This window comes from Salmo salar, chromosome ssa13 (genome assembly GCF_905237065.1).
Source record: "Salmo salar chromosome ssa13, Ssal_v3.1, whole genome shotgun sequence".
Taxonomy (NCBI): domain Eukaryota; kingdom Metazoa; phylum Chordata; class Actinopteri; order Salmoniformes; family Salmonidae; genus Salmo; species Salmo salar.
In genome coordinates, this window is record NC_059454.1 from 29,955,978 (window position 1) to 29,979,977 (window position 24,000).

General features: G+C 44.4%; 1 protein-coding gene across 3 annotated transcripts in view; it reads left to right on the forward strand.

Annotated features, from left to right (window-relative positions):
* Nucleotides 1–13,184, forward strand: part of spen (spen family transcriptional repressor) — a 51,128-nt gene extending 37,944 nt beyond the window's left edge. For all 3 annotated transcript variants that reach the window (XM_014135352.2, XM_014135353.2, XM_014135354.2), the window contains exons 9-15: nucleotides 1,518–1,631; nucleotides 1,761–1,861; nucleotides 1,968–9,801; nucleotides 9,972–10,307; nucleotides 10,467–10,661; nucleotides 10,860–11,018; nucleotides 11,194–13,184. In XM_014135352.2, the coding sequence (XP_013990827.2) occupies nucleotides 1,518–1,631; nucleotides 1,761–1,861; nucleotides 1,968–9,801; nucleotides 9,972–10,307; nucleotides 10,467–10,661; nucleotides 10,860–11,018; nucleotides 11,194–11,325 (8,871 nt within the window). In that variant the 3' untranslated portion in view covers nucleotides 11,326–13,184. The remainder of the gene's footprint in view (nucleotides 1–1,517; nucleotides 1,632–1,760; nucleotides 1,862–1,967; nucleotides 9,802–9,971; nucleotides 10,308–10,466; nucleotides 10,662–10,859; nucleotides 11,019–11,193) is intronic.
* The last annotated feature ends 10,816 nt before the right edge of the window (nucleotides 13,185–24,000 follow it).

A 24,000-nucleotide genomic window follows, 5' to 3' on the forward strand; every position in this document is an offset into this window, starting at 1 on the left:
CCGCACATCTCGTATTCAGAGGGGTTGAGTTAAATGCAGAAGACACATTTCAATTGAATACATTCAGTTGTAATACTGACTAGGTATCCCACTTTCCCTTTGCTATGAGACTCAAAATTGAGGCCCGGTGCATCCGGTTTCCATTGATCATCCTTGAGATGCATCTACAACTTGATTGGAGTCCACCTGTGGTAAATTCAATTGATTGGACATGATTTGCAAAGGCACACGCCTGCCTACAGGAAGGTCCCACAGTTGACAGTGCATGTCAGAGCAAAAACCAAGCCGTGAGTTCGAAGGAATTTGTCCATAGAGCTCCTAGACAGGATTGTATCGAGGCACATATCTGGGAAAGGGTACCAAAACATTTCTGCAGCTTTGAAGGCCCCCAAGAACACAGTGGCCTCCATCATTCTTAAATGGAAGAAGTTTGGCACTACCAATCCTGTTCCTAGAGCTGGCCGCTCAGCCATACTGAGCAATCGGGGGAGAAGGATCTTGGTCACCTCCCTGACCAAGAACCCGATGGTCACTCTGACCGCGCTCCAGAGTTCCCCTGCAGAGATGGGAGAACCTTCCAGAAGGATAACCATTTCTGCAGCACTCCACCAATCAGGCCTTTTATGATAGTGGCCAGACGGTAGCCACTCCTCAGTAAAAGGCACATGACAGCCCGCTTGGAGTTAGCCAAAAGGAACCTAAAAGACTGTCAGACCATGAGAAACACGATTCTCTGGTCTGATGAAACCAAGATTGAACTCTTTGGCCTGCATGCCAAGCATCACGTCTGAAAGAAACCTGGCACCATCCCTATGGTGAAGCGTGGTTGCAGCATCATGCTGTGGGGATGGTTTTCAGGGACAGGGAGACTAGTCAAGATGAAGGGAAAGATTAACGGAGCGAAGTACAGAGATCCTTGATGAAAACCTGCTCAGACTGAGGCAAAGGTTCACCTTCCAACAGGACAATGACCCTAAGCACAGAGCCAAGACAACACAGGAATGGCTTCGAGACAAGTCTCTGAATGTCCTTGAGTGGCCCAGCCAGAGCCTGGACTTGAACCCGACCGGAAAATAGCTGTGTTGTGACACTCCCCATCCATCCTGACAGAGCTTGAGAGGATCTGCAGAGAAGAATGGGAGAAACTCTCCAAATACAGGTGTACTAAGCTTGTAGTGTCATACCCAAGAAGACTCTAGGCTGTAATTGCTGCCAAAGGTGATACAAAAGTACTGACTAAAGGGTCTGAATACTTACAGTAAATGTGTTATTTAAGTTCTTTTTAAATATATTTTCCAACAAATTCTAAAAGCCTGTTTTTCCTTAGTAATTATGTGGTATTGTGTGTAGAGTGATTGGGGGGGGACTATTTAATCAATTTTAGAATAAGGCTGTAATTTAACAAAAATGTGGAAATATTCAAGGGCTCTAATACTTTCCGAATGCACTGTATATAAGGAAGATCATTTTGGTTTTACTAAATATATGTTTCTTATTTCTCTCATCTCCCACCACAGGTTGTATTTGACAGACCCAAAGGAATGGCCCTTATACTGTATAATAACATAGAATATGCGCAGGCGGCTGTCAAGGAGACCAAGGGTTGGAAGATTGGTGGCAACAAAATTAAGGTAGCAAAAAAATGTCTTATGAAATAGAATCCCTGTTGGTTGGGGAAATAGGCCAGGTGATTGAAGACCATATTCCAAACAATGATATTTGTCTCTGATTTATCAACTTCCATGTGTTTTTGTTTGCAGGTGGACTTTGCCAATCAGGAAAGTCAGATGGCTTTCTATCACTCAATGCAGGCATCTGGGCAGGACATTCGCGACTTCTATGAAATTCTATCTGAGCGAAGGTTTGTATCATTTTTACTAGATTCATTTTGTCACATATCCCCATTTGAAAAATTCCAATGACATTGAATAATATGACTTTGGTTCCTCTTTTTTTGTGTTTATCAGGGATGAGCGCAGGCCGCAATATGAGTTTACAGCTGAACGTCCATTCTTTGACAATAGTGTGCGAACACCTGGAGGAACCTTCACAGAAGATCCCCGTCGCAAGTTACCTGACAGAGGCCGCGAGTTCTACACAGAATGGGACTCATACCAGGGGGATTTCTATGACCCACGTTACTTTGATGATCTGCGTGAATACAGAGATTACAGAGACCCCTATGAGCAGGACATCCGCAAATACAGTTATTTGCAGAGGGAGCGTGAGCGGGAGCGCTTTGAAACAGACCGTGAACGTGACCATGGGCGGAGAACAATGGAACACAGCCAGAGCCCTTCTCACCCTCATCGCCCTGCCAGTCCTACAGCGTCCCACTCCCTTTCTGAGCGTCTACCAAATGACTCTGATCGCCGCATTTGCTGTAGATCCTCAGAGCGAAGTGCCAGCTGCAGTTCACTCTCACCTCCGAGATTTGACAAGGCACGACCCGATCGGTATAATAAGAGCAATAAGCCAGAGAAGGAGAGACCATTTGAAACTGAACATGGTACTGGGGGTGATAAGGAAAAGTGGTCTGGGCGCAAGGAGAAGGGTGAGAAACAGAGGGTGAGAAAGCTTAAATTGCAATCTCCCAGCATTCCATCGACTGAGACAGTGCCTAAACTGGAAAGAGAAGTTAGTCCAGATGCAGGTCTTCGACGCAAAGTCAGCAAGTTTCCTCTTAAGGAAAAAGAAGGCTCAGGCAAAGGACGGCTAGACCTTCCACCTTGTGTGGTGCAGCTAACACGTGTGAAGGAGAAGGAAGGGAAATTGCTTGGTCATGCTGTCCTAGAAAAACAAAGAGTTAGAGGTGGGAATGACAGTATTCGGCTTGCATCACCTTCAAGCGATCAGAAAAGTCCTCCCTTCCGCATAGATCCCCAAAAAGGAGATATAGTCAAGCATGGGAAGGTGCCAAAAGACAAAAGCCTTGAAGTTGTAGACAAGGATGGTAAAATGAAAGCCAAAAAACGTATGAAAGCTGACCCTAGGTATGATGGTTGTAACTCTGTGGATGTTGACCGTCTAGCTGCACGAAAGAGGCGTTTTGAAGACTCCATGGGGAAGACCGATCAACTGAAGAGGGAGAGTCCGGAAGAGGAAGAGGGCAGTAGACTGGGACTTAGGAAGACACCTGACAGTGCTATGGCAAAGGAGAATGAGGGTGAAAAGAGCCCATTGCGAAAAGTGGTGCATAAGATGGAGCATTGCAAGGCTAAATCTGAGAGACTTGTTACTGTTTGCAGTCCTAAAGATGAACAAGAGTCTGAAATAGTCTCCATGGGAATGGGGCTTGGACTCAGTTTGGAACTTCAGTCACGACTTGGAGAACCAACGGAAGAGGCAACCGATCCAACCTGTCTGAAAATTCAGTTTTGGGGATCAAGTCTCACGAAAATCTCTGATGGGAGTCTTGACCAGGACGCATTCACGCAACTGCCGCAACAAGACAATGGCGAGCAGGGTGTAGGACTATACAAAAGTAAAGGGGAGACTGAGGAACGACTTGAGTCTGACCTTGACCACTCTCAGAACTGCAGAAAACAAATGGAACAGAGCCGACAGCTTCGGCTGAAGCTAGAAGAGCCTGACAAATCACATAAATCAGAAAGCCCACAAGACGGTGACACAGAGGACTTTGAAAGGTGCCGTCTGGTGCATGAGGTAGGAAAAACACCTCAAGATGTTACAGATGATTCTCCATCTAGCAAACGTAAGAAATCCGAGAGTTTTGACTTTGACTTGCTAAGTGGTAAGAGAGACCGCAACTACAGGTCTTCCTGTGAATTAAATGAAGACCTTGACCTGAGTGTCATATCTTTTTCTGGTTCTGGTCCCTTTCCCTCAAATGAAGAAGAGTGTGCTTCCCGGTTAGCACAATCAGTTACCAATAAAGAGACTAAAGACTCTCCAAAAGAAGAGGATAAAGTCTACTCGCATGTAGATTCATTGAAATACAGCTTGGACATGACACCTAATCGTTTCCGTTCCCCTATCACAGAATTTCCTAAGCTTAAATCAGCATTGCTTGGGTGTAACGAGCAGCTACTTCAACGATGGGAGAGCAGAATCAAATCTGACTGCCTCAGAATGGACATGACCTTCCCCAGTAGCATTGTGAAACAAGAAAGCATTTGCAAACGTCTTGTGTGTGAACTAGAGCCTGGAGAAGTACCGTCAGATTCAGATGATGATGATGGTGAGAACAAAAACCACTCCCCTAAGCCCAACACCTCACTGTCCTCTATCCTCGGGGAGCGTGAAGAAAGGTTGACAGGCCTCAAGCTCTCATGCTCCCTGGAGAAGAACAAGTTCTATTCTTTTGCATTAGACAAGACTATCACTCCAGACACACAAGCACTTCTTGAGCGAGCCAAGTCATTGTCCTCCGCAAGGGAGGATAATTGGTCCTTTCTTGACAGAGACTCTCGCTTTGCCAGTCTTCGCAGTAGCTCAGACAAAGATAAGGTAGAGTCTGTACCACGACCTATCCCGTCTTGGTACATGAAAAAGAAGAAGATTCATGCCGACTCTGAAGGTAAACTGGATGACAATAAGAAAGAACCCAAAGCAGAGGATCTGGAACGGCAGGAGCTGTTTGCATCTCGTTTTCTTCATAGTTCAATCTTTGAGCAAGATTCACGGCGTCTACAACATCTTGAGCGTAAAGATCCTGAGTTGGGAGTTGGCAGACATCCTGCCAAACAGGATGCTGTCAAAGGACAACCTGGGCCATGGGGAGGGGACCTTCAAGAGCCAATAGTGCTTTTTCATAGCCGCTTTCTGGAGCTTCAACAACAGAAGGAGACCTCATGGGGCCACTTTCCACAAGAAATTGAAAGTGTTGATGAGAGTGAACAAGAAGAGTCTCCCAAGGTTTTAGAGTTCATGCAGAAGGCCGATGTTAAATCAGTCAGCCCTTCTCTCATCTTGCCAATTTCACAGTTTCTTTCTTCACCCAGAGAGATGTCTCCACAGCAGGAGAAAGAAGTTGTTTTAACTACTTCATCCTCTGAACAGACTGTTTCACTGATTGAAGAGGAAAAAGTAGAACATAATCTTGAAGTGTTCCCACCCCAATCTCTTCTAGTAGAGATCCAACCCCCTTCCTCGATTTTAATCACACCCTTATCACCTTTCCTTTCAGATGCTGAGGTTAAAGTTGAACCTAAAGAGGTATTATGTGAACCCAGAGTTACAACTGAAGGCAATCTTACAGTGGATCATACATCTTTCCTTGATAATAAGCCTCCCACTCCTGGTACCACATTAAGTAGTTTTGAGGCAAATGCTGCTGAATTCACCTGTTCTGCTTCCCCCAAGGTTGACGAGAATATAGAAATGGTAAAGATAGAGACCCAGCCAGAGAAACCATATTCTAAGGACTTTGACAAACCTCAGAAATCTGACGATTCCCAAGAGGCTCACATACCAGTCTCAGAGGCTGGAATCAAACCAGCAAAGCCAATTCGCAAACAACCCAAGAGTAAAAGAGCTAAGCCAAATGTGTCAGTAACACAAATCCTGGAGCCCCCCAAAACCGTTGTCTCTGAGAAACCAGTAACTCGAAAGAGTGAGCGAATTGACAGAGAGAAGCTGAAAAGGTCTTCATCTCCACGAGGAGAAGTATTAAAGGCATCATCAGAACCTAAAACCACAGCCAAGTCACCAGTTAATGTCCCTGACTCTGAGAATGAATCAATCCTAATCCACGGAAGGAGCAGACGGCGAAATGTTCGGTCAGTTTATGCCACACCATCTGAAGGGGATGCCCAGCCACCATGTAAAGAGGTGGTGGAGTCTTCCTGCTCCACCCGTAAGTGTGGTGTTGACAAGGATCTAGTGCAGCAGCAAGATGCATTGAACACATCTACCTACACAAGGCGAGGTCGCCCACCCAAATCACGCAGGCGAGGGGAAGATGTGTCACCAGTGAAAGGGGACTCGCAGAAATCATCAGAGGAAGACATTGACATGAAAGAGCCTGCGAACACTGGACAGGGTTCCAGAATGTCTGAGGGGTGGTGTTCACCCCGTATGCAGAAAGTGCAGACGGCTCAAGTGTCTTCACTTACTGGGGCTTCAATTGGTAGGAAAGCAAGTAGAGTAGACAAACAATCCGAGAGTGCAACATCATCAGGAGAGAAGTCAGTTGATAGTACAACTACTGAAGAGCCTGAGCCCAAAATAAAAGATGAGTCAGAAGAAGCAGGGAAATTATTAGAGGAAGCAATGCAATGCTTGCCACCACAGAAAGACGAAGGAGACAAAGTGCTAACTGATCAAATTGAGAAAAAGTATTCTGAAGGGGACATTGAGAGGATAGAATCTACCCATGTGGAGAAAAGACAACAATCTGAAAAGAGTGGGAAAGTAAAAGCACCAAGGTTTACACGAAATGCCAAATTGGTGACAGAGGATAAATCGCATGGCTTGAGAAACCTTGAGATTCGTGTAAGCGTAGATGATGTGAAAGGGTTGCTTTGCTCTGAGGAGGATGAGGCTGAATCTTTTGAGGCCACTGCTAAAAATGTCAAACCAGGAGTACCAGATAAAGAAGCAAGGACTCAATGTTATCTGAAAGATGCCGCAGAGTTCAGCCCAGAGGAAAAGGAAGATGTTCTATTAGACCCTGAACAAACGGTAGACCCAGCAGCCGCTATTTTGGCACGTCAGATGGAACTGGAACGGGCAGTGGAGAATATTGCCAAACTTACAGTTGTGCAACCTCTTCAACCCTATAAGGAACCACCTGCAGAGCCACCTACCCTGCTGCCCCCTGTCACTGTAGAACCAGAGAATGAAATAGAGGGGGAGAAGTCAACTATTCCTGCCAGTGAAACTGAACTAGCTGCTGCTATTGATTCCATTACTGCTGAAGACATATCTACTGATACAGATGCTTTCACAGCTCCTTCCACTTATACTGCAATTGTTCCTACCCCAGAGCCTCTGGTCTTACCCTCTGCCAATGATGTCTTGGAACCAGAAACACACATGGCTATCAGCAACATTATTGACCCAGACCCAGAGATGGGAGTTTTGATTCCCAGTGCCAAACCCCTGACGACAGATGCTAAAGCCTCTGAATCAACAGTCTCTGGGGCCTCTGCCGAAGATGAGTCCCTTCCACCAGAAACACGCACAAAAAAAGGGAAAGCAGTCAGACCTAAGACTCTAAAGAGGTCCAGAGGACGAAAGGCTGTGAACCGGAAGGGAGAGACTGCTGAAGAGGTATCAGAAGCTGAGACCTCCCCCTTCAAGCTACCAGAGTCCATTCCTGAAGAAATTGAAGTCATCAACTCTAAGGCAGCTACTGCTACAGCAACAGCCACTGTTGTCACCGCAGCTGCTACCTGCAAATGTGATATCACATGCACCATGACTGTGAACACTCCCAAGGAGGCAGAACAACCTGCTGTGGAACAACCCGTACCTGAAGAATCAGCCTTTCACTCTGGCACCAAGAGACTTCCTCATTTCAAAAAGTTTCAAATATCAGCGGTAGCCCCTGCTCTCTCTCCATCCCCTGCTCTCACACCTTCTCCAACCCAAATGAATGTCCCTCCACCCTGCCAAGGCAAGATGCCTGTTTCACCAGACTGGCTTCACAGATCTGAAGAAAGTATAATCCATGCTACTCCTGCAACTCTAGTTTCTGTAGTGACTCCCTCTACCCCAGCAGTAACTGCACTTGGAAGCCAGTCGGCAAATCCACTTATGCCTCCTGATACTAAGGCATCGGATATTGACTCTAGCTCCAGCACTCTCAGAAAGATCCTCATGGATCCCAAATATGTGTCAGCATCAAACAGCAATGCCATTCCTACTACAGTCCTAACCACATCGCTGGCAGACCCTCGCATGTCAGAGAATGAAAACTCATCTGACACAATGGCTGCTAGGCACACGCATCCTGAAGACAGTCCCTTGCCTTTCACTCTTCAAAAACCATCTCCGCTCACCGAGACCCAGCAGAACTTTGGAGTGAAGTTGGTGAATTCAGTCATTTCTTCCCCTACTACCTCTGTCATCAGCCGGATTCCAATGCCCTTTGACACTGAGGAAGCTCCTCGAATCTCCCTAAGTAACCGTAATGCTGGCCTATCTATAACCAAACAGAAATCCAGATCAAGTATGAACGAGAACAACTGTTACCATGGAGTGGATGTGGCAGAGGATGTAAACTGCAGAGGACGGTCTGCAGTTGAGAGCACACCCTACAACACAGGCTCCAGTCGTGGCCTCAGGGTAAATACATCAGAGGGTGTGGTAGTACTAAGTTACTCAGGGCAAAAAACAGAGGGACCTCAACGGATCAGCGCCAAAATTAGCCAGATCCCATCGGCCAGTGCAGTCGACATAGAGTTCCAGCAGTCTGTGTCTAAATCTCAGATTAAGCAAGAACCATTTGCCCCATCCCAGCTTTGCACCCCCAAGGGACCCCTGACACCCACAGGGTACGGACACCCGGGGGTACTCTTAACTGGCCATACATACAATTCTCAGCCTGTCATCTCCACCATTAAGCAGGAGAGTCCTGGTTCTGAAAAATCAGAGTTGTCATATCACACTGGACCACAGGGTAGCGCAGTGAAGATGTTTCAACAACCGGTCACTAGTCCTCAAATATTGATGTACAATCGGGCTGTGATGCAGCAGCACGTAAAGAAAGAGCCTGGAGCAGAATCCAAACCGATGGTGGATATGGCAAAGGCACACCAGACATCCAACCTCAGCCCAATCATGAATCCACATTACCTGTCTTTGACTGGAAACCGCATGAGTCCTAGTCCTAGTACCCCATCTGATCGGTCAGTCCCACACCTCAAGCAAGAGCCTCATTCCCCTCGAGCAACAGGCCACTCACCTTTACCCTTTGCGAAAGTTTGCTCTCCCAGAAACTCAATGTCCCCCCATGCCAGCTCTATAGTTTTGCATCCTGGCATGCCTGAGATGTCTCCATATGTTGCCAGTATGCACCACCCCCACCCAGAGCAGTCTGTTATAATGACCCCGGTGTCACACAGCATCACCCAGTCAGTGTCTATAGGTCACCTCTCGCACAGCGATGTCAGGATGAATACCCCACAGCTCTCTGGAATGAATCATGGAAGACGGGCGAATTCCCTGCCATCTCCCCGCACTGGACCTCCTCAGCGTGCCAACACCATCAGAGAAATGGTGCTGCAGTCACATGCGGGCCCCACTCGGGGAGCCTCAGACAGCTGTGCCGAAGAGAACATGAAGCATTACCACCAGGGGCTGTGCAGACCCTCTGCACCCCAGCTCCAGTCAGATGTGAGGATGATGCAGGCAGAGCAGCACAGAGGGCTGCATCACGCAGGCCTACGTCTGGACCAGTACAGCATGGCCTCCCGAGACATCAGAGACATGCGCGACATGCGCATCCTGATGCACCATCACCTAGGAGAGCACACCATTGCAGAGGGACGTCGGTCACAAACTCCTGAGGCAGGAGCAACCTCAATCACCAACCTCTCTGCTGCCTCCAAGAGTCCAAAAGGCATGACGCAGATGCGGAAGGAGATTCCTAAAACATTGGAGGCAAAGATGTCTCACCCACCTCATACTGAGAGCAGCAGGATCATGGGGGTCCATCCATCTGTCCCTGTTATGGTGTCTCCTCATCATCATCCTCAAGGTGTTCAGCTGATTCATCCAGGTGGCACTGGCTCCTTCCCAGTGTACCGGGATATGCAGGGCTTCCACTCCCAGTTTTCCAGTCACTCTTCGATGGGATTGAACCTGGCTCCCCGTGGCATCACACCTTCCCAGGTCAGAGAACTATGCATTCATGTTTACATTTAGTTCATTAGTTTATCAGATGTTTAGTGTTTTTGCCAGCGTTTTCAGTTAGGCTTGACTTTGACTATTATTTTAGTGTTTCTCTCCTACAGTACATTACTTCTATGTAGATAGCACTGAAGTCTTAATCGTATCCTCAGGATGGTGATCTCAGCCACAGGGGCAAGCTATCTCAGTCACTCTCTGCTGGTTCACTTGGTGGAGGAAGTGAAACCAAATCGGACAACTCCCACCTCCGTCACACAGCCTCCATGGACTTATCCCACATGCCCCGGATGCAGAGGGACACCATTTCACCCTCTTATACTTCTCCCATGGCTCTCTCCCACAAGCAAGAGCTAGCTCTGCAGAAGGGCCCACCAGTCTTCATGCCGAGCCCTCCAGTAGCACCCCTCTCAAGTTCCTCACAGTGGCACCCTGAGGGTAAACTGGGGCACTCAGGATACCGGTCCGTCGATATGGTGCAGCTTTTAATGGTAAGGAGGCTGATCATGGGAATTAAAACAATACTGAAGACTTTCAGTCATCATTAGTAAGGATAGATTAGAATTAGAAATCAGTTTAGATAATATTGCTTATACTTAAAATGTCATATATTTCTCTGATCTGTCTTTGCTCCACTTTTGTTTGTGCAGAAATACCCCATAGTATGGCAAGGCCTGCTGGCACTGAAGAATGACTCGGCTGCCGTGCAGCTCCACTTTGTCTCTGGCAACAACGTTCTGGCCCACCGTTCACTGCCGCCACTGGAGGGAGGGGCCCCGCTCCGCATCGCACAGAGGATGAGGTTGGAAGCGTCCCAGCTTGAGGGCGTGGCTCGCAGGATGATGGTGAGTTGCTAGTTATCCGTCATTGGAATTATGCATTTTAGCACGGTTCTTGTAGAATGTTTTCAAACTAGGACACTCTTTGGTAATGTTTTCTTTGCAGGCAACTAGTTTTCATTACAACTGTGAATGTAAACATGCTTAATATTTCAGTAACATTTCAGGTGAAAGCACAACCGATTTGATGATTGTTGTTTATAGGTGGAGAGTGACTACTGCCTCCTGCTAGCTCTGCCATGTGGACGGGATCAGGAGGATGTTCTCAGTCAGACCCTTCTCCTGAAAGGAGGCTTCATCACCTACCTACAACAAAAACAGGCAGCTGGGATCATCAATGTCCCCAACCCCGGCTCCAATCAGGTTTGTGGTGCATTCTGACTGTTAAGCCATATCAGCATCCATTTCAAATGGACCTGTAATGGCCCTTCTGTATTCAAGTAAATATTAGGTGGAGATAGGAGTATGGTACTGAACTGATTTCAAACAATGAGGTTGGAAACACAACTGACACGTGTCTTGTCTCTTCCTTCCCCAGCCGGCATACGTGGTGCAGATTTTTCCGCCGTGTGATTTCTCTGAGAGCCACCTGTCGCGGCTCGCCCCCGACCTTCTCAACAGCATCTCCAGCATCTCCCCTCACATCATGATTGTCATTGCCTCCGTGTAATACCTCCAATTAAAAAAAAACTCCATTCTCTAGAACCCAAAAGAATCAAGCCAACACCAGCCTTTTTGGACTTTCATCCAGGTTAGAAAACTGGAAATGCCTCAGTTTGGATGGGTTTGACCTCTTTTTGTTGTTTTTAAAACATGCGCTCACTCTTACTTCTCTTCACCAAGTCCTTAAGTCATCCTTCCACCTCTGATTCCACAACTCCCTGCCTTTACGGAGAGCATACGGAAGGGTGGATTGGGGGTTTTCATGATCAATTCTATGATCATACATTTCACTTTTGCAATCGTTGGAGGTAAACCGGATTGCGTCTTGATTTTGAAAGCATTCGAGGAGACGGAGGAACGAAAAGAGAAAGACTGCTAAGGGATGTTTTTACTCTCATTGAAATAATGATTGTGATTTTATTTACATTTTTTGGGAATTTTCTTAGAAAACAGATCCAATCAGTCATTGCACTATGTTGAGAAAAAAAACATGATCTTTGTACAGATTAGAGAATAAAATGCTACCTATTATAATAGACATGCGCCAGTGACCAGCTTTACTTGTGCAAGAGAAAAATAGAAAAAGGAATAATGTCTGCTTCATCAATCTTCTGTACTGCTTTTACTCTTCTACCATCGGCTAACTTGATTTCCTTCTCCTTCATTTCCAGAGTCAACTCTATCCTCAGAGGGTACTATTTGAGTTGTACAGTTTGCACTTAATGCCTCAACAGGCGACCATATATATAATTTGTTTATTTTTGTTTGTCTTATTTACAAGTCAAGGTGTCATAGACAATTGCAAAGCTGTAAATATTATAAATATTTAAAGATTAAAAATATGTAAGGAGGCCAAGTGGATTATATGACAACTCATCACTATCAACCTTTTGGGGGTGGTGAGGGGTGGCAACTGGCAAGGACCCCTACAAAACTCCTAGGAGTGACATTTACAAACTTTTGTTATTAGAATTGATTCTGTGCCAAAATCTCTTTTTCAAAGAACCCCCAGAACCTATTTTCATACTTGACTTTGTATTTGTCACTCAGATCTACTGTACCAGCCTCTGTTTGTACTTTGTTTATTTATATATTTTCTTCATCAGCCCAACCTGTTACAGCATACATACTACTACTCCATTGTGAAATCCTGTCCTCATTTCCATGAATGGCCATAAACTGTTCAATTTGATGTTGGTGAACATAGTCCTTCTGTCTCCCTCCTTGTGTCCTCCACTGCCCTTTACTGTTCCTCTGAAAATACTCCTGGATACCAATATGTGCTCCCAAAGTCAAAAAGGAAATTACTCAATGACAGCTGTAGCATGCTTAACTTGAATAAGGGTAAATCCAATCCGTAAGGCAACGAATGTGACTAAAACTTTAAACAATGCTGGAAATGGATGTGTAAACAGTCTCTCTTTCCTTTCCCTGAACTAGTGTCTCCCTGAGCCAATTCTGTAAATACTCATGTTCTCAATATCTGCTCTTGTGTACTTTCCCTTATTACTGTCTCCGTTCAGGGTCCTCATGTTTTGTTTTGTTTTGTGTGACAAAACAAAGCAGTCCGAAAGACGAAGCTACTTGTGAACCGATGCAGAAAGTAAACCCTGATTTTTGTGGTGTAAATATTTCTATGACTGCAGGCTGAATACTTTCATGGTGATGTTGAAGGCACTTATAATTTTTGTATACAAATGACAAGAAAATACCCCAAAAACAAAATTATTTATCTTAAACTGTCTTTTGATCAATCTTATTTCATAATTTTCAGTGTATTTTGCTGTTCCTCCATGAGGACATTTTTAAACTGTAAAATAAATGGTTGTTTAACATCTCCAGATCATTAAATGGTCTGTCACTCTTGATTTGTGTTTGCTTGCTTTTGCCCGTTGTCTTAGTATGCCTTGTTCCACTGCAGATACATTACTGTATGATATATTACCAACAGTATTATATAGTTACTCTGATTATGCAGAACATTGTTTTCAGGTTACTACTTGTTGTGAAATATGTTGCAGTTCACCTTGAAGTCACAAGATGTCAGCATAGGATAATACCCACAGGGCACAGACATCAGTTCAATGTTTAGTTTTGATCTCCATTTGGCTGAGTTATCAACTAATGTGAATTAAACATGTAATCGCCCTGTCATTGGATTTAAATTAAACATTGGGTGAAAAGACAACTCCCTTACGTTGATGGCTTTTGCAAATCCAATCAGTTTCCCAAATGAATTTAATGTCATTACGCAGATTATTTAGTTGTTGGAATTTCTGTTTGTACTTCTGTAGTGCCTGTAGCCTAAAGCCCACCATGCTCATTTTATGTTTTGAGTTAGAAAACTCTAACTGCACTATTAGTTGACAATCCTAGTTTATGTAGACAAATGGCTCTCATAAATGAATTTTGGAAAACTATCACTAATTCATAAACATGGCAACTGCAGTGAAAAATCCACAGTACAGCTGTGTGTAAATGCATAGGAGAGAGCGATGAGAAGTTGATTTCTCCAACAATGGCCTTGCATTGTTAGTCTTCCAAAGAAAGTCAGACATTTATCTGATATGTACCCATATTTTGCATTTATGTGAAGCAGTCTGAAGATAAGTGACTATGGAGAAGTATGTTTAAAACTGGGATCGGCACAAGGGAAGGGCAATTAAAGTTGCACTTTTGTACTTATCCTCCCCGAGGCTATAGGGCTCTATAGTTTAAAAATGTTAAGACTAATGCCTGAACATTAGGGTGTCCTGCTGCTCCTGTTACATTCAAAAGCACACTGAAGACTCCTCAGAGGGATGCCGATTGGGAGTTATTGGTGAGGAATTCCCTGTGGGAATGTTCGGCGGACAGGCCCGTGTGGACTCTCATCACATTTGAAGGTACTGAAAAGGGTAAAATGAATGTCCTCAAAGGGGGGGACTGCCTGCAGCAAAGAGACCCAAAGTACCCCAACTGTACATTATGGTTTTATAACCCTCAATTTCAGCCATCAAAGGATGTTATAGAGTTCCAAAATGGTGGCTTCTTCCTGAAATGTCAACTGTGGTTTTCGCTTATTTAAACACTTATCCCACATGCTTAATGCAATAATATATAATTTTTCATAACAGTATTTTATATCAGAGAGAAAACGGAGCTACAAAGAGATGTGGAACGGCTGAGGTTGTGAAAATAAAGGTTCTCAAACTACGAGGCCACTGGATATCTGAGGGAGGGAAAGAGGATCATGCTGGAACTCATCAAAGACACATCACGCCTCTCCTCTCTCTCTTTTCATTACAGGAGGAAGAAGGGAGTGTGACCATGGAAAAGAGGTGAAGCGCAAGCGATTTATAGTGCCTCGACAGGCTAAGACAAGGAATGTTAATTGAGGCCCAGCATGAGATGAAGCAGAGATGGTGGAACACAGTGTGAAGAGAGAACACAGAGAGCAAAGGGGAAACTCAAGATGCTGCTCCTCTCCTCACTTTGTCCCCCCTCCTACCCTGCCCTCTGAAATTACAGACCTAGCCTATGACAAAGGAGATGGGGAAGCAGCAGCAGGAAGAGTACGAAGGAAAAAAGTTATGCGTCCTTCATGCTTGCTCAACCACCTCCATCTTTCTGTCATTTTAGTCTGTCTTTTGAAGTCTTAGCCCGCAACATTACATTCCAAAGGCCAAATTGAGCTAGTAAAAGAAAATGCAAAGACTTTGAAAATACTGGTTTTGGCTTTTTCTGACATTGATAAGTGCTTGTTTTCTTGTTTTGGGTTTTAGGCTTTTTGCTCTGATGTTCCATGCAGATGTTGCTCTGAATGTATTATCCACAGACACATTTCAACACATGACAAACAGAACTAGATGGGAAGCATTACAGTTATGTAATGCATTTTTAAAATTCTTTCTTCTGACTCTTAGAGATACCCTAAAGTTACATAATGTAGGGGTATACTCACTTCATCTATGTCAATGTGGAGCATCCACCTGGGTGGATCCTCAAAAGGTTCTCCAGCTGCACCATCGAGAACATCCTGACGGGTTGCAACACTGCCTGTTATGGCAACTGCTCGGCCTCCGATCGCAAGGCACTACAGAGCGTACGGCCCAGTACATCAGTGGGGCCAAGCTTTCTGCCATCCAGGACCTCTATACCAGGCGGTGTCAGAGGGAGACCCTAAAAATTGTCAAGACTTCAGCCACCCCAGTCATAGACTGTTCTCTCTGCTACTGCACGGCAAGCGGTACCGGAGCACCAAGTCTAGGTCCAAGAGGCTTCTAAACAGCTTCTACCCCCAAGCCATAAGATTCCTGAACATCTAATCAAATGGCTACCCAGACTATTTGCATTGTCCCCCCCTCCCCCCTTTTACGCTGCTGCTACTCTCTGTTATTATCTATGCATAGTCATTTTAATAACTCTACCTACATGCATACATCACCTCAATTACTTTGACTAACTGGTGCTCCCGCACATCGACTCTGTACCGGTACCCCTTGTATATTGCCTCGCTATTGTTATTTTACTGCTGCTCTTTAATTATTTGTTACTTTTATTTATTTATTTTAAAAGAAAATGTAGGTATTTTTCTTAAAATTTCATTGTTGGTTAAGTGCTTGTAAGTTAATAAGTGCTTGTAAGTAAGCATTTCACTGTAAGGTCTACACACCTGTTGTATGTGACAAATTACATTTGATTTGATTTGGATCTGGATGCAACAGCAAAATCCTAATGACCTCTTGAATACTCTTACATGTTCTGTTTATAGAGTTGCAGATTTTGTCACATTGGCATTTTAATTGTCTGAACAATAACCTTCGCTGAACCATTCGGAAGAGGTCTAGAGTGGGGGCAGCAGTTGTGCCCTGGAGAGAATTGTGACTCCAAATGATGAATGGGAGGATGTTCACTGTTCAGTAAGCTCTTCATTTGGGAGATTAGACCAAAGAAGCTTGTGTTTTACATATCTGGTTTATGGATACTCTGTGTTGGAAGATTTTAGCGGCATGTCTCGCCCCTCTCTTAACTGTGTGTGGGAGGACTTGATAATAGGGTGGTGTGGAGAGTTCCAGATCCTTGTCAAAAACAGCCTCATTTGGTGGAGCAGCTATATGGAATTGTTTTAAGGTCTTACCAATGATCATTTTGCTATTTGATTTAGAATTTTAAAACCCCTTGAAGTATGGAAAACAAATATGAAAAAATTATTTGTTGAAATGCATTGAATAACAGATTCACTATACGGAACAACAGTTAGTTCCCCAAAAAATCTAAAGGAAGTTTTTTCTGAAGTGTCTGTCCTATATTTACATTTTAGTCATTTAGCAGACGCTCTTATCCAGAGCGACTTACAGTAGTGAATGCATACATTTCATTTTCATTTCATAAATTTTCTTCTTCGTACTTGGCCCCCCGTGGGAATCGAACCCACAACCCTGGTGTTGCAAACACCATGCTCTACCAACTGAGCTACGGGGAGAGATATAAGAAAGATCAGGATTTTTATTTTTGTAATCTTTATTTAACTAGGCAAGTCAGTTAAGAACAAATTCTTATTTACAATGACGGCCTACACCAGCCAAACCCAGACGACGCTTGGCCAATTGTGCGCCGCCCTATGGGACTCCCAATCACGGCCAGTTGTAATACAGCCTGGATTCAAACCAGAGTGTCTGTAGTGACTCCTCTAGCACTGAGATGCAGTGCCTTAGACCACTGCGCCACTCGGGAGCCGAAACATACATTTTTTTGGACATGTATTTAACCAATTTAATCAATTTTAGAATAAGGCTGTAATGTAACAAAATGTGGAAAAAGTCAAGGGGTCTGAATCCTTTCCGAATGCACTATACTTCCATCCATTTTTTCAACTGGTACCGGGGGACCTTCAGATGAGTCTTGTGAGGCCTGTGGGCGTCCTAGAGCAAAACAGCCCATGTGTACATGTTTGTGATAGTCTCACCTTTACACAGAGGGGTAATATTAGGCTAACCCGTATGGACTCTACAGATGATTTTGTGAGAAGACCGATTTTCAGGATGTCTCATGGTCTGACAAACACTGCTCTAGCTCTGTCACCTTTCAGATGCATCCAATGCACAAAAAAAAAACAGATACTGCATGTCTATCTTAAATTGATGAATTGTTATGGGGATTATTTTATTATGCTAATTAGATGTCCCCGGGGTCATGGACATCGACTTTAGGGTGTTAATCCAAGAGCCTAGATAAGAACACAGACAATGTGAAAAGAGACAGATGAGAGGCTGCTTGTGGTAGCAGAAAAATAACAGAAGCAGGAAGTACAAGGGAGCAAAGGTCATGTGTATAAATATTTATTCAGTAACACACAAAATGTACAAAATCACACAGCCCAATAGGCCTACTGCTAGTACTGCATTTGGTCTCTGACTCAGTCTTTCTAAATCCTGATTTTGGCCCATTTTTCTCAGTAGAACATGGCTATGCCTCCATACACTCTTCTATGTACAGTCTAGTACCTCCCAGTCCTCTTTTGTCCCTATTACCTGGTCATAAGAGAAAGGTGTCAGCCCACCCAAGGTGCATACTACATGTATGACTTATCCCACACACTTCACAATAAGTGAGCTCACGTCCGGAGGCCTTGTTGTCAGAAAGGTCAATGTTGTCATGCTAACACGATAGGACCAGTGAAAGGATGAGGATATGGTGATCATTCCACCTTTTCCAGCCTCCAGTATTTATTTATATTTTTCTTTTACTTCCTGTACTGGTCCCGTATGGCTCAGTTGGTAGAGCATGGTGTTTGCAACGCCAGGGTTGTGGGTTTGATTCCCACGGGGGACCAGTACGGAGAAAAAAATAAAAAATTGTATGAAATGTATGCATTCACTATTGTAAGTCACTCTGGAAAAGAGTGTCTGCTAAATAATGTAACTTTTATTTGACCAGGTAGGCTAGTTGAGAACAAGTTCTCATTTAGAACTGCGACCTGGCAAAGATAAAGCAAAACAGTGCAACACAGACAACAACACAGAGTTACACATGGAATAATCAAACATAGAGTCAATAATACAGTAGAAAAAGTCAATATACAGTGTGTGCAAATTAGGTAGGTAAGGCAATAAATAGGCCATAGTGGCGAAATAATTACAATATAGCAATTAAACACTGGAGTGATAGATGTGCAGAAGATGAGGTTACAAGTAGAGATACTGGGGTGCAAAGGAGCAAAAATAAATAAAATAGATAACAGTATGGGGATGAAATAGTTGGATGGGCTATTTACAGATAGGCTATGTACAGGTGCAGTGATCTGTGAGCTGCTCTGACAGCTGGTGCTTAAAGCTAGTGAGGGAGATATGAGTCTCCAGCTTCAGTGATTTTGCAGTTCGTTCCAGTCATTGGCAGCAGAGAACTGGAAGGAAAGGCGGCCAAAGGAGGAATTGGCTTTGGGGGTGACCAGTGAAATATACCTGCTGGAGCGCGTGCTACGGGTGGGTGCTGCTATGGTGACCAGTGAGCTGAGATAAGGAGGGGCTTTATCTAGCAAAGACTTATAGATGACCTGGAGCCAGTGGGTTTGGCGACGAATATGAAGCAAGGGCCAGCCAACGAGAGCATACAGGTCGCAGTGGTGGGTTGTATATGGGGCTTTGGTGACAATACGGATGGCACTGGAATAGACTGCATCCAATTTGCTGAGTAGAGTTTTGGAGGCTATTTTGTAAATGACATCGCCGAAGTCAAGGATCGGTAGGATACTCAGTTTTACGAGGGTATGTTTTGCAGCATGAGTGAAGGATGCTTTGTTACGAAATAGGAAATCGATTCTCGATTCGATTTTGGATTGGAGATGCTTAATGTGAGTCTGGAAGGAGAGTTTACAGTCTAACCAGACACCTAGGTATTTGTAGTTGTCCACATATACTAAGTCAGAACCGTCCAGAGTAGTGTTGCTGGACGGGCGGGCAGGTGTGGGCAGCGATCGGTTGAAGAGCATGCAATTAGTTTTACTTGCATTTAAGAGCAGCTGGAAGCAGCTGGAGGCCACAGAAGGAGAGTTGTATGGCATTGAAGCTCGTCTGGAGGTTAGTTAACACAGTTTCCAAAAAAGGGCCAGTAGTATACAGAATGGTGTCGTCTGCGTAGAGGTGGATCAGAGAATCACCAGCAGCAAGAGCGACATTATTGATGTATACAGAGAAAAGAGTCGGCCCGAGGATTGAACCCTGTTGCACCACCATAGAGACTGTGTCACGTCCTGACCATGGTAAGCTGTTATTTTCAGTGGTAGAGTAGGTCAGGGCGTGACAGGGGGGGTTATTCTATGTGTTCTATTTCTATGTTCTTAGGTTCTAGTTTTTGTATTTCTATGTTGGTTTGTTTGGGATGATCTCCAATTAGAGGCAGCTGGTCATCGTTGTCTCTAATTGGAGATCATATTAAGTAGGGTTTTTTCTTCCTGGGTTTTGTGGGTGATTATTTTTGAGTAGTGTTTGTTTCTCCTCTGCGTCACGATTTGTTGTTTTGTCAATTCAGTTTATTCATGTATTGCAAAGTTTCACAGATTAAATAAAATGTGGAACTACACACACGCTGCACCTTGGTCCTCTCCTTGTGACAGACTGCCAAAGGTCCGGACAACAGGCCCTCTGATTTGACACACTGAACTCTGTCTGAGAAGTAGTTGGTGAACCAGCCGAGGCAGTCATTTGAGAAACCAAGGCTGTTGAGTCTGCCGATAATGTGGTGATTGATAGAGTCGAAAGCATTGGCCAGGTCGATGAATATGGCTGCACAGTAATGTCTCTTATCGATGGCGGTTATGATATCGTTTAGGACCTTGAGCGTGGCTGAGGTGCACCCATGACCAGCTCGGAAACCAGATTGCATAGCGGAGAAGGTACGGTGGGATTCGAAAGGATCGGTGATCTGTTTGTTAACTTGGCTTTCGAAGAGCTTAGAAAGGCAGGGTAGGATAGATATAGGTCTGTAGCAGTTTGGGTCTAGAGTGTCTCCTCCTTTGAAGAAGGGGATGACCACGGCAGCTTTCCAATCTTTGGGGATCTCAGACCATACGAAAGAGAGTTTGAACAGGCTAGTAATAGGGGTTGCAACAATTTTGGCGGATAATTTTAGAAAGAGGGGGCCCAGATTGTCTAGCCCGGCTGATTTGTAGGGGTCCATATTTTGCTGTAGGGGTCCAGATTATGCTGCAATAGTTTGTCGGGGGGCTAGCGTCAGTCTGTTATATCTGGAGTATTTCTCCTGTCTTATCCGGTGTCCTGTGTGAATTTAAGCATGCTCCCTCTAATTCTCTCTCTCTCTTTCTCTCTCTTTTCTCGGAGGACCTGAGCCCTAGGACCATGCCTCAGGACTAACCTGGCCTGATGACTCCTTGCTGTCCTCAGTCCACCTGGCCGTGCTGCTGCTCCAGTTTCAACTGTTCTGCCTGCGGCTATGGAACCCTGACCTGTTCACTGGACGTGCTACCTTGTACTGGACCTGCTGTTTTGGACTCTCTCTCTACCGCACCTGCTGTCTCACTGAATGATCGGCTATGAAAAGCCAACTGACATTTACTCCTGAGGTGCTGACCTGTTGCACCCTCTACAACCACTGGGATTATTATTAACTGACCCTGTTGGTCATCTATGAACGTTTGAACATCTTGGCCATGTTCTGTTATAATCTCCACCCGGCACAGCCAGAAGAAGACTGGCCACCCCTCAGAGCCTGGTTCCTCTCTAGGTTTCTTCCTAGGTTCCGGCCTTTCTAGGGAGTTTTTCCTAGCCACCGTGCTTCTACATCTGCATTGCTTGCTGTTTGGGGTTTAAGGCAGGGTTTCTGTACAGCACTTTGTGACATCGGTTGATATAAAAAGGGATTTATAAATTTGATTGATTGAATATCGAATACAATGCCACAGGAGGAATCATGATATGTATCAAATAGCTCTAAGGGATCATAGTACATGTTGTAGAGTAGACTCCTAGGTGGGGACAGGGTGGGAGAGATCCAGGTATGGGTCTTAACCAGATGACTCAGAGTCACCATGAATACATTAAATGTGTCACCATCCGGCTACATCAGCTCCTCTCATCCCAGGCTGAAATTGGATTTTGGGCCATATGTATCAAGCATTTCAGAGTAGAATAGATACTTCACACTGGTTGAATCAACATTATTTCAACGTAATTTGTCAATGTATTATGACGTGGAGTCAACGTGGAAAATACACTCAGTGAATCCAGGTGAAAGCTATGATCCCTTATTGATATAATTTGTTATATCCACTTCAATCAGTGTAAATGAAGGGCGGAGACGCTCACCATTTTCCCATGTGTATCAAGAATGGTCCACCACCCAAAGGACATCCAGCCAACTTGACACAACTGTGGGAAGCATTGTAGTGAACATGGGCCAGCATCCCATTAGGTGTTCCTAATGTTTTGGACAGTCGGTGTACACACACACACACACACACACACACACACGCACACACACACACACACACGCACACACACGTTGAGAGGCAGTGCAGCGCCCCTGGCTGGAGAGCAATAGGGGGGAGTAGGAGGGCTAATTTAGGATCAGTTCCCCCATGTCCATGTAACGTTTTCATTGTAATCTAAAAGGCTAAACTAATCCTAGATCAGCACTCCAATTCTGAGCCACCTGATTGACATGAATATGCCCCTGAAATACAAGTAATAAGCAGATTTATCTGAATTATATGATTTGTCATCACCCCTCTTAGGTTCTTGTTTTCCTCCTCCTGTGTTGCTGTGGAGGTGATGAAATGGGATGTGGCTTTGGGGGCACTTGAGGAAGTGATCTTGTTTTGGGGAAGTGATCTTGTTTTGGGGAAGTGATCTTGTTTTGGGGAAGTGATCTTGTTTTGCGCCAGTTTCACTTTTTTTATGTGTAAATAAAATAGTGTATTTGTAGTTTATCAATTCTATGCAATTTAAAAATGATGTGCCCCTTCTCTTTTGGCAATAGCCGCTCCAGAATTGAAACCCAATATGCCAGTGACAGTGACAGTGAGTGTGAGAGAGTGTTATCTGTTGGTTCTTACTATAGGTAGGAGGTGAAGCAGGATTTACATCACCTTTTTCATTTTGTAACTCAGGACTTTAACTGCCTTTTCAACTTCCTTGTAACTCAGTGTCTATGGCATGGAAGCACAGTATTTGAGTGGATAGTGAAAGGGCTATTAGGCCGATGATGCTGTATCTACAGTAAAGCAGAGGGTGAGTGGACTTATGCAATTCTCTATCTATCCATATCTATCAAAATACTCACTGATGATGGATGATAAAGATCAAAGTAAAGGATTCTTTCGGGATGAGGTAAAGTGGATATCAAAAAGAACAGATATCTAGGAAGAGGGCACTTTTGTGGGGGTGGGAGAATTGAAATTCCCCAATGAAGGTTTTGTGCAGGGCTCTTCAGAAAAATGGTGGGGTGGCGGTGGGTAGTAGTGAAGGGGTTAGGAAGGGATAGAAACATTTACTGGACTGTTCAGGCCATCAGTATTTGTTTGTTAGGTCCACTTTGCAGATATGCTGGTTGAAAAGTTCCCTTTTCCTGCCTGCGTCACAATGTGTGGGGACCACTGTGGCATCAAACACAATTTGCACAGTTTGATTTTCTTCTCACATTAAAAGGTCAAGTGAGTTTTGATATCAACATCAAAAGATGCAAGGAATTGACTGTAGAACGTCCGGTATTCATTGAATTAGCATTGGGGACGATAAAAAAATAACTCCCACATATCGCCAGAGCTAACTTGCATAACTGTAGATGTAATCATTAAATATTATTGATGTTATTTCACAAAACCAATTCTATCCTTCAAACCGCTCCCATTCTGATGTGCAGTAAGTACACTGTGGTTTGACCTTGGTTGAGACAATTATCATGTTCTGGTTTATTGTCTGATATTGTTGTCAGATTTTTACATGCATGTGATTTATGCCTTGTAAAACGCACTGGGGCACAGTCTCCCGACTAAGATCTTTGGACTCCATGCTTGCTTAATCCAAAAGTCACGTGTTACATAACTGTTTCTCTTCACGTGCTTTCACTGAATCACTGCCGTCTCAGAAGGACACACTTTACATGCCAACCGTTTCACTGACTTTCAGAATTCTGTCTTGTCCTGGAGAAAATATAGCTTTCTGTGGTTTGGAACTGGGAGCTGTTGAAAGAGAGCAGACAAGCAGGAACAAGCTTTCTGAGACATGCTGGAGGAGTGACAAGTGTTGATATGAGCTGCCATTCCACAGGCAGCTGTCATACACACTACTTTGTTCCCCCAGCACTATATAACTATCTAAGTCCCATTGACCCTTAGCTTAGCACTCACATGGCTGGGCAACACCTGTTTGTATGCTCGCTCCCCTTTCTCTTACACTTGCCTCAATGGAGGTTACGGCTGTATTTGGTCACCTAATTGTTGAAATCTACTCTCTGTTTTCACCCGCAGAGCAGCATGAGAAAGTGAATGTGTGTGTTTGTGTTTTTGTGCATGTGTCTGTGCATGTGTGTGTGTTGGTGTGTATATGTGTATGTGTGTGTGTTTCCTGGTGTGTTAAGACTATGGAAACATCACTGCTTTAAAACCACCTCCCCTGGTGACCAAGAAGACGGCAGCTGTATGGCACCACCCGTGTGTCTGTAAACAGGGACATGAATTGTTATCTCC